At 40.2% G+C, this 13319-nt stretch overlaps 1 protein-coding gene across 5 annotated transcripts in view; it reads right to left on the minus strand.

Moving 5' to 3' along the window:
- Positions 1-13319, minus strand: part of tacc2 (transforming, acidic coiled-coil containing protein 2) — a 93833-nt gene that overhangs the window by 76179 nt on the left and 4335 nt on the right. The window contains exons 1-2 of one of the 5 annotated variants that reach the window (XM_061959860.1): positions 10716-12368; positions 7918-7983 (exon numbers count right to left, since the gene is read on the minus strand). The exons of 2 other annotated variants lie outside the window; for them this stretch is intronic. In XM_061959860.1, the coding sequence (XP_061815844.1) occupies positions 7918-7983; positions 10716-10748 (99 nt within the window). In that variant the 5' untranslated portion in view covers positions 10749-12368. Of the gene's footprint in view, positions 1-4014; positions 4184-7917; positions 7984-10715; positions 12369-13319 lie in introns of those variants that run through there. 2 more of the 5 variants (XM_061959868.1, XM_061959885.1) reach the window with 2 other exon arrangements.

Consider the following 13319-nt stretch of genomic DNA (forward strand, 5'->3'; position numbering starts at 1 on the left):
GTGGCTGATTGGCACCTGGCCACACCTGGTGTCAATCAGCCAGCTGCTATTTATACCTGTCCTGCCCTCCAGTCACTGCTGGATTATTGTAATTGTCATTGTCGCTAATACTTGTCGTCACTACTACCTATCGTTGTAGCTCTGTCTACTTTTGTTCACTCTGCTCATGTCATAGTTCCCTCGTGTCACAGTAAGTGTTTTTGTTTCTTGTCCACAGTTAGCATTTTTGCTATTTTAGTTCATAGCCAAGTTTGTTCTCCGCCTTGTGCGCGCCTTTTGTTGTTACCCTTTTGTTTGTTTTTTTGCCATAGTGTTTAATTAAATCATGTTTTCTCGTACCAAGCCTGCTGCCATCTCTGCATCTTGGGGTTCGTCAACAACACACCTTGACAGAATAATCCAGCACTTGTCGTTCCTACCTGTCGTGTCGTTGTTTGCTGTATGCTGTCGTTGCTAGCTGTGTGCGTTAAGCTATTCCCTGGATCCTGACTCCTGTTCCTGCTTCCTGGTTTCTGGTTCGTGTTTTCCTTTTCTTATTTTTGAACATTAAAACCATGTTTTCTTGTACCAAGCCTGCTGCCATCTCTGCATCTTGGGGTTCGTCAACAACACACCTTGACAAGAATCCTAAAAAAAAGATGAGTGTCTCTCATAATGACTATGAATGATAAGCAAAATTCCCCCAAAAAAGTGCATTTCCCATTTCAAACGAATCGTTACACCCCTAATATCAGCGCATGATGACATACAGTACTAGTAAGTTGTTATGGGCATTCATTGTTGTTGTTTGACAAAATATTAAAAACACAATAGCGTTAAATGAATTAGGGTTGTACGGTATACCGGTATTAGTATAATACCGCGATACTAAAGAATCATATTCGATACTATAACGCCTTTGAAAGGTGCAGGGCCCGCACCCCACCCAGCGCCCGCGTCGTCGTCGTCACGTCGCGTCATTGCTGGTTGAACGAGCAGACGAGCATATTCCACAGCGCACAATCACGGAGTACTTACAAGCAGACACAGTGTGTAGACAGAAAAGGGAGAATGGACGCATTTTGCCTTAAAAACTAACGATAAAGGTGAAGTTATAACACTGAAACGCCCTCAGGAAGAGGTGCTTTGAGACATGGCTAGGTAGCTAGCGGCTAAAGTCCATCCGCAGTCGGCAGTGTTTTAGCTACTTTCTAAATCACTAATCCCCGCCTCCATGGCGACAAATAAAGTACGTTTCTTACAAGTGTCATCCCTGCAGGACGAGGAATAGCTAAACATGCTTCACTACACACCATAGCTCACCGGCGTCAAAAATGTAAACGAACGCCCGACATCCACTGTGATGATACAAAGTACAATAGCGTATCTAGTCGATATTAATATGATTACATCGATATTTTTTGGCATCACATTTTTGGCAGAACATCTTCTTTCTTTTTTTTTAAATTCATATTATGTTTATAAACTCAGGAAATATGTCCCTGGACACATGAGGACTTTGAATATGACCAAAGTATGATCCTGTAACTACTTGGTATCGGATTGATGCACAAATTTGTGGTATGATCCAAAACTAATGTAAAGTATCCAAACAGAAGAATAAGTGATTATTACATTTTAACAGAAGTGTAGATAGAACATGTTAAAAGAAAAAGTAAGCAGATATTAACAGTAAATGAACAAGTAGATTAATAATTCTTAATACTTTTGACAACATAATAGAATGGAAAATGACACAATACTGTATGTTGCTGCATATGTCAGCAGACTGATTAGGAGCCTGTGTTTGTTTACTTACTACTAAAAGACAAGTTGTCTAGTATGTTTACTATTTTTCATATTTGCCAACCCTCCCGAATTTTCTGGGAGATTCTCGAATTTCAGTGCCTCTCCCGAAAATCTCCCGGGACAACCATTCTCCCGAAATTCTCCCGATTTCCAGCCGGACAACTATATTGGGGGCATGCCTTAAAGGCACTGCCTTTAGCGTGCTCTCACCTGAAAAGGAGACTATTATATATGTCTCCGTTATCCATAGGTTTATCTATAACCCATAAAGTAGGCAGGCACGAAACTATTTCTCAGCGTGTGTTTATTCCAGCCGGCACGTTAATACACTGACACACAACATCCACAAGGCGGCGGCAACGCAGTATTATGGGCCACATTGCAAGCAACATTCCGTTCTCATTTGCGGATGTTTTCAACAAATCTGTGAAGGATATGTTCCCGGATTCAGAGATTGCTCGCCAGTACTCAAATGGCAGAACAAAAGCTACTCAAATAGTGAAAGGTACCGGTAAGTGGGTTTTTTTTTTTTTAAGTAAGCAGCAACTACAGTACAGTTAGTAGAACTGTATTTTCATTACTGTACTATATATATATATATATATATATTTTTTTTTTTTTTTTTTTTTTTAATATTTATAAGAAATACTCATACTTGCCAACCCTCCCGGATTTTCCGGGAGACTTCCGAAAATCAGCGCCTCTCCCGAAAACCTCCCGGGACAAATTTTCTCCCGAAAATGTCCCGAAATTCAGGCGGAGCTGGAGGCCACGCCCCCTCCAGCTCCATGCGGACCTGAGTGACGTGTCGACAGCCTGTTTTCATGTCCGCTTTCCCACAATATAAACAGCGTGCCTGCCCAATCACGTTATAACTGTAGAATGATCGAGGGCGAGTTCTTGGTTTCTTATGTGGGTTTATTGTTAGGCAGTTTCATTAACGTCCTCCCAGCGCGGTAACAACACACAACAACAGCAGTCACGTTTACGTCTACCGTAAAGCAGTTCGTCTGCCGTAAACAGCAATGTTGTGACACTCTTAAGCAGGACAATACTGCCATCTACTATACATGCATATGTGACAATAACATCTAGGGCTTTTAGAGAGTGCAGTGCACAACTGCGCACACAACAAGGAGGCGAAGCAGAATGCATCATCAGAGAGTGTGTGCAGCATGGATAGAAAAATAGTGACAGAGAATAGAACAAGGATGGACAATTCAACCCTTAACTCAACAATGAGTAGATGAGTGTTGTGTGTGTGTATATGTGTAAATAAATGAACACTGAAATTCAAGTATTTCTCTTATATATATATATATATATATATATATATATATATATATATATATATGAAATACTAATTCTAGCTGTAAATATACTTCTCCCCTCTCAACCACGCCCCAAACCACGCCCCCGCTCCCCGACCACGCCCCCCCCACACACACACACACACCTCCCGAAATCGGAGGTCTCAAGGTTGGCAAGTATGTGAAATACTTTAATTTCAGTGAATTCTAGCTATAAATATACTCCTCCCTCTTAACCCCGCCCCAATCTCACGAATTCTGAGGTCTCAAGGTTGGCAAGTATGCTATTTTTTTAAGGGCTAAATTGCAATAATAAACATATGTTTAATGTACCGTAAGATTTTTTGTTAAAATAAAGCCAATAACGCATTTTTTTGTGGTCCCCTTTATTTAGAAATGTACCGAAAAGTATCGAAATAATTTTGGTACCGCTACCAAAATATTGGTATCGGGACAACACTCAAATGAATACCTCTGTAAGAGTGTCAATAAATAAAAAACTGAGCATTATTATCGTTTTAAGGGGCCATATTGGAGATTCTCTCAAGTGCAGGTGTCCAGTGAGTGAATGCTTCTGCTAGCTCGAAGCTTCCTGAAACTAACTAACTGTCCACTCAGCACTATGCAAAGGTACAAACAAGATTACTGCAATACAACTAGGCCTTTACATTAAAGGCTCATGTACCAATATTATAGTACACATTTGAAAGCCTTGGGGAGTGGCATAGTGGTATAGTCAGAGTGCGGCCCCTGTGGTTACTTATTATCACACAACAACAAGCACAGCAGCAGTACTTTTAAAATGCCAGGGGCATGTGTTAACAGGCCCTCAGGTGCACTAACAGAAACCTGAAAGCCAAAACACACAATAGATCATAGAAAGTTGCAACAGCTCCAGGCTGCTGTACTCACTCACTGTGTTGCTATCCCGCCACTGTGCACGCCTCAGCTGAGTGTTGTTGTGAACACGCTGCAACACACGCAGCAGCAGCAGTGCTCCTTTTCTGTGCCGAGAGTCAGCTTCCTCCTCCCCTTCTCTCCCGCTCCCTGCTGCTGCCTCCTCCCTCCTAGATTTCCATGCACCTCCTCGGGCGTGTTGGTAGTACAAACACTGCTGCTGAGTCACTCAGCTGGCAACCGGGAAGGGCTAGGAATTCTCCCTCCGCCCCCACCACCTTCCATCTTGTCTAAACTCCTCCCTCCCCTTGCACGTTATGCCCGCCCCCTTCTTTTTGCAGTCCCGCCCCCTTTCACCTCTGCCCCCTCCACTTGGCTGGATGCACTACTTCATGGGTCCCCAACCTTTTTTTGCACCAGGGACCGGTTTAAAGGCCTACTGAAATGCGATTTTCTTATTTAAACGGGGATAGCAGGTCCATTCTATGTGTCATACTTGATCATTTCGCGATATTGCCATATTTTTTGCTGAAAGGATTTAGTAGAGAACATCGACGATAAAGTTCGCAACTTTTGGTCGCTGATAAAAAAGCCTTGCCTGTACCGGAAGTAGCAGACGAGTAGCGTGACGTCACAGGTTGTGGAGCTCCTCACAACTGCACATTGTTTACAATAATGGCCACCAGCGGCGAGAGCGATTCGGACCGAGAAAGCGACGATTTCCCCATTAATTTGAGCGAGGATGAAAGATTCGTGGATGAGGAAAGTGAGAGTGAAGGACTAGAGGGCAGTGGGAGCGATTCAGATAGGGAAGATGCTGTGAGAGGCGGGTGGGACCTGATATTCAGCTGGGAAAGACAAAAACAGTAAATAAACACAAGACATATATATACTCTATTAGCCACAACACAACCAGGCTTATATCTAATATGCCACAAATGAATCCCGCATAACAAACACCTCCCCCCTCCCATCCATATAACCTGCCAATACAACTCAAACACCTGCACAACACACTCAATCTCACAGCCCAAAGTACCGTTCACCTCCCCAAAGTTCATACAGCACATATATTTCCCCTAAGTCCCCAAAGTTACGTACGTGACATGCACATAGCGGCACGCACGTACAGGCAAGCGATCAAATGTTTGGAAGCCGCAGCTGCATGCGTACTCACGGTACCGTGTCTGCGTATCCAACTCAAAGTCCTCCTGGTAAGAGCCTCTGTTGTCCCAGTTCTCCACAGGCCAATGGTAAAGCTTGACTATCATCTTCCGGGAATGTAAACAATGAAACACCGGCTGTGTTTGTGTTGCTGCAGTCGGCCGCAATACACCGCTTCCCACCTACAGCTTTCTTCTTTGCTGTCTCCATTGTTTATTGAACAAATTGCAAAAGATTCACCAACACAGATGTCCAGAATACTGTGGAATTTTGCGATGAAAACAGACGACTTAATAGCTGGCCACCATGCTGTCCCAAAATGTCCTCTCCAATCCTTGACGTCACGCGCTGACGTCATCATACCGAGACGTTTTCAGCAGGATATTTCGCGCAAAATTTAAAATTGCACTTTAGTAAGCATGTGTTGCAATGTTAAGATTTCATCATTGATATATAAACTATCAGACTGCGTGGTCGGTAGTAGTGGGTTTCAGTAGGCCTTTAATGTAGGCATTATTTTCACGGACCGGCCTTCCACGTGTGGCAGATAAGTGCATGAAAAATGAATACCGTATTTTTCGGAGTATAAGTCGCTCCGGAGTATAAGTCGCACCGGCCGAAAATGCATAATAAAGAAGGAAAAAAACATATATATGTCGCACTGGAGTATAAGTCGCATTTTTGGGGGGAAATTTATTTGATAAAACCCAACACCAAGAATAGACAATTGAAAGGCAATTTAAAATAAATAAAGAATAGTGAACAACAGGCTGAATAAGTGTACGTTATATGACGCATAAATCACCAACTGAGAACGTGCCTGGTATGTTAACGTAACATATTATGGTAAGAGTCATTCAAATAACTATAACGCATAGAACATTGCGTATTATACTCAATGGTTAACTGGACATCTTTATGTGCTCGACGCCTCAATCATTGGTATGTTTTCATCTACAAAACCATTCTGGGTATCACTCCATCTTATCTGTCTTGTCTTTTAACAAAGAAACAAGGAAGTCACAATCTTTGTTCAATGAATGTTCTACAATTGCTCGTGGGTTCACAGTGTGGCGCATATTTGTAACAGTGTTAAAGTTGTTTATACGGCCACCCTCAGTGTGACCTGTATGACTGTTGACCAAGTATGTGTTGCATTCACTTGTGTGTGTGTGAAAAGCCGTAGATATTATGTGATTGGGCCGGCACGCAAAGGAAGTGCTTTTAAGGTTTATTGGCGCTCTGTACTTCTCCCTACGTCCGTGTACCACTCCGTACAGCGGCGTTTTAAAAAGTCATACATTTTACTTTTTGAAACCGATACCGATCATTTCCGATATTACATTTTAAAGCATTTATCGGCCGATAATATCGGCAGCCCGATATTAGCGGACATCTCTACTTTTTTGGATCCAATTTTCAATGCGTAAATACATCTGTTATTGCTAACTACTTGTGTGATAGGACTCTGCGCAATAACACCAGCACTTTAACTTACCAGGCCAAAGAAGATGTGTATTTTCTACCTTCAGCACAATTATTACATGCAACAATTTAGCACTTCTCCTTAACTACTATGGTCACTTTGTTCCTGATCTGCCCTGATCTTAGGTCATCAACCTGCTGGGGACTGCAGATGGAACCTAGCTTTTGGCTACGATTTGGCACCTTTAGATTCTATATGTTTATTAATGTGCATTGTCACATGTAACAAAGATGTAACAAATATAGCAAACGGTGAATTCATATCAGGAGTTTTATAATACATCTATGAAGAAGCTTATTCGTGTGCCTGGTGGGACTGACCAAAGTTAAGTATGAGAAAATGCGGTCGGTTATAAATTATCGAATGTCTCTGTGCGGCCCGGTAGAAAATGTGTTACGGACCAGTGGCCGTTCCCGGACCGGTGGTTGGGGACCACTGCACTACTTGACATGACAGCAGTGCTGTAGGTGAATGCTGGGAATTAGGCCAAGGGGCAGGGCCTGCTGTGACCCCTTGAGAGAGGATTAGGTTCCACTACAGGAGGCTCTCAGGGCACTTGTCAAAAGGTGCTACCTCACCTTTACAGCCTCAATATGTGACATCATCAGCGCTCCACTGTCATGACAACAACATGGTAAAATTGTCCTATTTGGATTTACACAGTATGAAAAAAAATTTGAAAAGGAATTTTATCTTTGCAACCTCATTATACTATTGGCTAAGTTTTATATTCATAAATGTAAGTTTCTCTGTTTTTTTGTGCCTTTAAAAAATAATTTAGAACTTTACTTTAAAACGCTTTCTACCTCTAACAACCAAAAATCTGTGAAAACGATGCTGCTGTGCTCCAAATTTGTATTATTTACGGAACTTGTGTGAGCCTATGGCTTTACACCTTGTTACATATGTGTGTGTGTATATATATATATATATATATATATATATATATATATTGCATTCTATTTTTGTTGCTTTATTGAGTACAACCCCCTGGCGTTGTTTTGTACTGCTTCTGTACATGTTTTGATCTTTATTATTTTTTTGCTTGTATGTAAATGTTGCATATTATAAATAAATGTTTAAAAAAAAAAACATGGTAAAATTACCATGCAATTGACAAAAACATGGTTATTCAAGATATGTATTATTTTGAGGTTTAAAATATGGACTTTTATGTTATGTTAGGAATGTACTGGAAAGACTCCTGTCGTTAATGAACACAAGCATGTTTTTAGTCTCTTTACTCTCTCACATAACATTGTTATCTAGTACCTTTGAAGGGTCGCTGGGATTTTCCTGGGGTGGAAACAGAACGTGTTCTGGAGCGCCCTCTTCCGGCTGCAATGATAAATTGCAATAACATGTTCAAGTAAACGCCTACTGAGCATGGTGGTGTTACACTTCTTGACCCCGGGGAACGTGCTTTATCAGTATCATGCAGTGTTGCGCTAAAAATGTGTTCATTGTAGCCTTTAATCCTGACTTGCCCAAAAAAAATCAGCACAGGTTGCTCCATTCATTTTTGTTTTGTAGGTTAAAGTGTTTTAAAAATTGGGCACCTAAATTAATTTGGCAGATTATTTTCTTAGTTTATTTAATTAAATTTTTCAGTATCAAATGGTCTAAGTGGGTCACATAAAGTCAGGTAAATTGATGCACTTTTCTGTTAGAAACTACACCGTGTTAGTAAATGTATGTTTTGTTGCAAGATGATCCATATTTATTTTTTGTTTGATTTAATGTTGATAAGGACACAATGTTATGCAGAGGTATACTTTTGTATAGAAACGATACTGGGGGAACGCAAAATGGGTTTTTTTTCCCTTCTTGGGGGACGTAACAGAAAACAATTCAGAAGCACTGTGTTGGATACAGTAGTTACTAGAAAAATGTTCAATTAGCAATCATTTTCATCATTATACTTCACTTACTAAAGATTGTTTTTTTCCATTTTCTATATTCACTGCATGAAAATGCACATATTTTAAGTTTTAACATTATCTGATCATGCAACAAATATACTATGGATGGATGAGTGGATCTTTAATGTCATTGCACAAGTACAACAAAATATTGTTTAATATATACTGTATTACAGTTTTTTGTTAAAAATAAAAATTAACCCTGAGACTTATGATTTCAAAACAAGTTATCCATCAATTTGTATGTTTAAAAAAATCTAATAATCAAATGCATGTGTAACAATATCATGAGGCGATTATACAATCATATACACATTTAATCATGGTTATACAGTGTATCCAGTATTGATAGTGATTCACTTTTTCCACCTTGTGTTATGTTACAGCCTTCCAAAATGGAATAAATGCATTTTCGTGCTCAAAATTCTACAGACAATACCCCATAATGACAATGTGGGGAAAAAAATGTATGCAAATTTATAAAAATTAAAAGAATCACATTTACATAAGTATTCACAGCCTTTGTTTAATACCTTGTTGATGCACCTTTGGCAACAATTACAGTCTCAAGTCTTTTTGAATACGATGCCACAAGCTTGGCACACCTATCTTTGGGCAGTTTCACCCATTCCTTTTTGCAGCACCGCTCAAGCTGTATCCGGTCGGATAGGAAGTGTTGGTTTTCATCCAGCATGTCTCTGTACATTGCTGCATTCATCTTAGTCTAGTCAGGGAGGTGACCAAGAACCCGATGGTCACTCTGTCAGAGCTACAGTATTCCTCTGTGGAGAGAGGAGAACCTTCCAGAAGACAAACCATCTCTGCAGCAATCCACCAATCAGGCCTGTATGGTATAGTGGTCAGACGGAAGCCATTCTTTCAGTAAAAAGTTTGCCAAAATACACCTGAAAGACTCTCAGACCATGAGAAACAATATGATCTGGCTTGATGAGACAAAGCTTGAACTCTTTGGAGGAAACTAGGCACCACTCTTCACCAGGCCAATACCATCACTACAGTGAAGCATGGTGGTGGCAGCATCATTCTGAGGGGATGTTTTTCTGTGGTAGGAACTGGGAAACTAGTCAGGATAGAGGGAAAGATGAATGCAGCAATGTACAGAGACATCCTGGATGAAAACCAACGCTTCCCATTCAACCTGATGGAGCTTGTTCTGAAAAGAGGAATGGCAAAACTGCCCAAATATAGGTGTGCCGAGCTTGTGGCATTGTATTCAAAAATACTTGAGGCTCTAATTGCTGCCAAAGGTGTGTCAAAGTATTGAGCAAAGGCTGTCAATACTTATGTACATGTGATTTTTTTTTTTTTTTTTTTTTTTTTTTTTAAACATTTGCAAATTAAAAAAAAAAAAACTTTTTACATTGTCATTATGGGGTATTGTCTGTAGAATTCTGAGGCCACAAAATTAATTTATTCAATTTTGGAATAAGGTTTTAACATAACAAAAATGTGGAAAAAGTGAAGCGCTGTAAATGCTCTCTGGATTCTCTGAGAGGGGCCCTCTGAAGGCAGCCATAACTGCGACATGGCCCTCAATGAAAACAAGTTTTACACCCTTGCTTTAACTAATAAGCAGTATTTTTGAATGCTATACAACATTAAATCCGACTATCTCGGGGGGCCTCAGCTCTTTAAGAGGCACATTTAATCTCTTTAAGGTAATCCAAAATTCCATCTGAGTAGGGCTTGAATCACATGTGGTAATGCTCCTATAGTTTCAATAACATACAGATACTCTAGGCATAGACAGGAAGTTAGGATAATAAAAGCTGTAATGTGTTAGATTTCAGTGTTTAAATAAGTCTTATCTTTATTTGTTACATGGGACATTACACATTAATGAACTTATAACATGTAAATGTGCCAGATTGTGGCCAAAGGCTAATTTCTATCTTTAGTCCCCGGCAGGTTGATGGCACACAATAAGGTCCATAAAAAAAACAGAAAAATTAGACAACACCAACATCAATAAAGCTTCTATAGTTGTGAAAATGGTTAATTAGCTGTGTATTTAAAAGAGGAAATTATTATATCAGCATAAAATATTACTGATATTACTGTTACATTTGAGTATTCAAGTATTGTCCTATGCAAATAGCATCGCAGCAATATGGTGTCTCTTCTTACCAGAGCCTCAGTCGTGCTGCTCTCATTCCCCATCTCTCATCAGGCTGAGTGACTCAAGGACCCTCCAGGCCTTCCCAGACTCAACAGAGAGACACACAATGTGCTGTGGACCAGAGATCTCTCAGTGGACTCCTTCTCCACAGGGTTAGAGCAGCAGACAGAGAATGGTACTGTAAGTATGTACAGTAGCTACATGTATGTTGTTTTAGTCATTAGAAACGTATGCCACAGGGGGTCAAAGTGCAGCCACAACCTCCCCTAATGAGCTAAAAGCCATACGTTGTATGAGCAGAAAATCACTTACTGCACTTAAAGCTGCACATACTGTCTTATTATCATTTAAGTGATATCATCTAATATTAAGACATGTTTTTACATTAAATACCTCTCAGAAAGCTGCAGCATTATTATCTTAGTCAGAATGTGCTGGTGTACTTAATGCCGTGGCTTCTATTTATATGTAAGCCAAAATTGGACAGTATATCCGTTATAAGCAGACATTCGGTAAAGAATATAAACAACACTTGTGCATTATACATATCAGATATTCTTTTACATAAACCGTGCAGCAACGCCGCCACAACTGGAGGCGTTTATGATGGCTGATACTACTGAAAGTACGCTTCCACAAATAGAGAGCACTGACCTGAATATGCAAGATTTTATAAATAAATGTGCGCTGGACTGTGCTTTTTTTTTTTTTTTTTTTTTTTTTATACTTACAAACACCAGCTGTTAATGTTGCAATCTCATTTAAATATGATACTGTACGTACAAACTGTGCACACATCTGGTTTTACTAATATTGCTCTGTGACATTGGTCACAATAATAAACATAGTCCTAAACCCATACCTCTCTGATAGCGTCATTGTACATTTAAACGTTGGATATTGTACTGGATCTTCTTACATTGTGTTTATAAACATTAGATGTTGTGGACGGTGTCATAATAGGACGTTTCTAAAAATGTGTTTTGTTTACTGTAGCATGGTAACACTTCTCCACTTCTAGTCAGCCTGCCTGCTTGCTGTTTGGATGATAGGGGATGTAATTTCAACCTCCAAGCCGTAATTGTCTGCGTACTTTACTTAACGGTTGCAATTCAGTTTTTGGAAATGTAAATATGGCACACTAGTATTAAAAGTGTCATTGATCACCATTAAACAACATGGAGTGTGGTATTTACTGCCCTTCACTGTATGACAACATTCTTACAAAAGGATATTAGTTCGATCAACTCTGCAGTATTTAAAAACACCAAAATGTCCACCATAAGACAACACTAAAATGATTAAAGAGCAAAGGTTGCATTTATCTTCATATTCTCATCACAAATGAACCAGCAACCAACAAAAATCAGCACTCACCCCTGTTGGAATACATTTCTCGCCCAGGCTTGCACGAGCTCGTCCAGCCTGTTTACAGTCTGACTGAAGTCTGTTTCTATTCTGGCATTGCACGTGAAGTGAGTAGGTGGGGACACGGCGCTAAAACGGGGGCTGATAGGCGGCCCTGGGGTGAACGCTGCAGGCGTGCGGCACGGACACAGTGGGGACGCGGTAGAAGGGAGGAGGCACAGAACAAGAGCTGAGGACGCCATAACTGCTCCAAGTGGAAGTGAAAGGTCGCCTGATTTTGACACACTCTGGAGTATTGCACTTTATCCTCTTAACACTGATAGTGCAGCACAATGCCTTGTATTCAGTCAACGAGGGGTTGGGCAGCACCTCCAATGCAAGTTTAAACCTTAATCTTTGGGAATCAAACACGCTTATGCGAATCAACACTCAATTGGTCACTTTGTTTTTTTATTATTAATTCTAAAATGTCATGGTGATGATGCGGCCTGAGGTGTGGGGGGACTCCATAAAGACCTCCCGAAGTCAGTTAAAAAATCGTGAGTCAATCATTTTTGCAGCATATTGTATATATTATACAAAAATATATCAGTATATATCATATACCGTATGTAAATATTACATACGCTACTACGGTACATTTTTAGTCTACTTTATACCTGCATTATCCTTTCCATCCTTACACTTTCCATCCTTTGTAACTGAGTTACTGTGTGGAACAATTTCCCTTGTGGATCATTAAAGTTTGTCTAAGTCTAAGTCTAAATTCCTGAAGTGCTCCTGTTGCGTAGAAGAACTTGGACCAGTGTGAACACATTGGCAGATCCTTGCGTTGACATTTTGACCTTGCTAGTGTCGGAGGCAGATATTTACATATATCCGAATTACTTCTTTTATTTCATAATCATATTACAAAACAGCTAGTGTTTTTCTTCCAATTGTGGTCTTTTGGTTGTCTGCAATTACTGTGTGCTTAAACCTTGAGTGAGGAATGTAAGAAAGAGAGATACTCCGTTCTCTTATCTAGCCTTATGTCCAGGTGCGGAGGACAATGGGCATGTGTTTTGGCTGGAGGGACAAGACTGCGAGGGTGGGAGGAAGAGAGACTTAAGAGGGGAGAGGGTTTTTCAAGGGGGGCAGACCATCTTGGCGGCGCGATTGAATGTTCTATGCTGGACTGGTCTCAATGTATTTACAAAGCTTTGCAAATATATTACAAAATACCTATTCTGTCTCTGGTGGTT

This window comes from Nerophis lumbriciformis, linkage group LG02, assembly GCF_033978685.3.
Source record: "Nerophis lumbriciformis linkage group LG02, RoL_Nlum_v2.1, whole genome shotgun sequence".
Lineage (NCBI taxonomy): Eukaryota > Metazoa > Chordata > Actinopteri > Syngnathiformes > Syngnathidae > Nerophis > Nerophis lumbriciformis.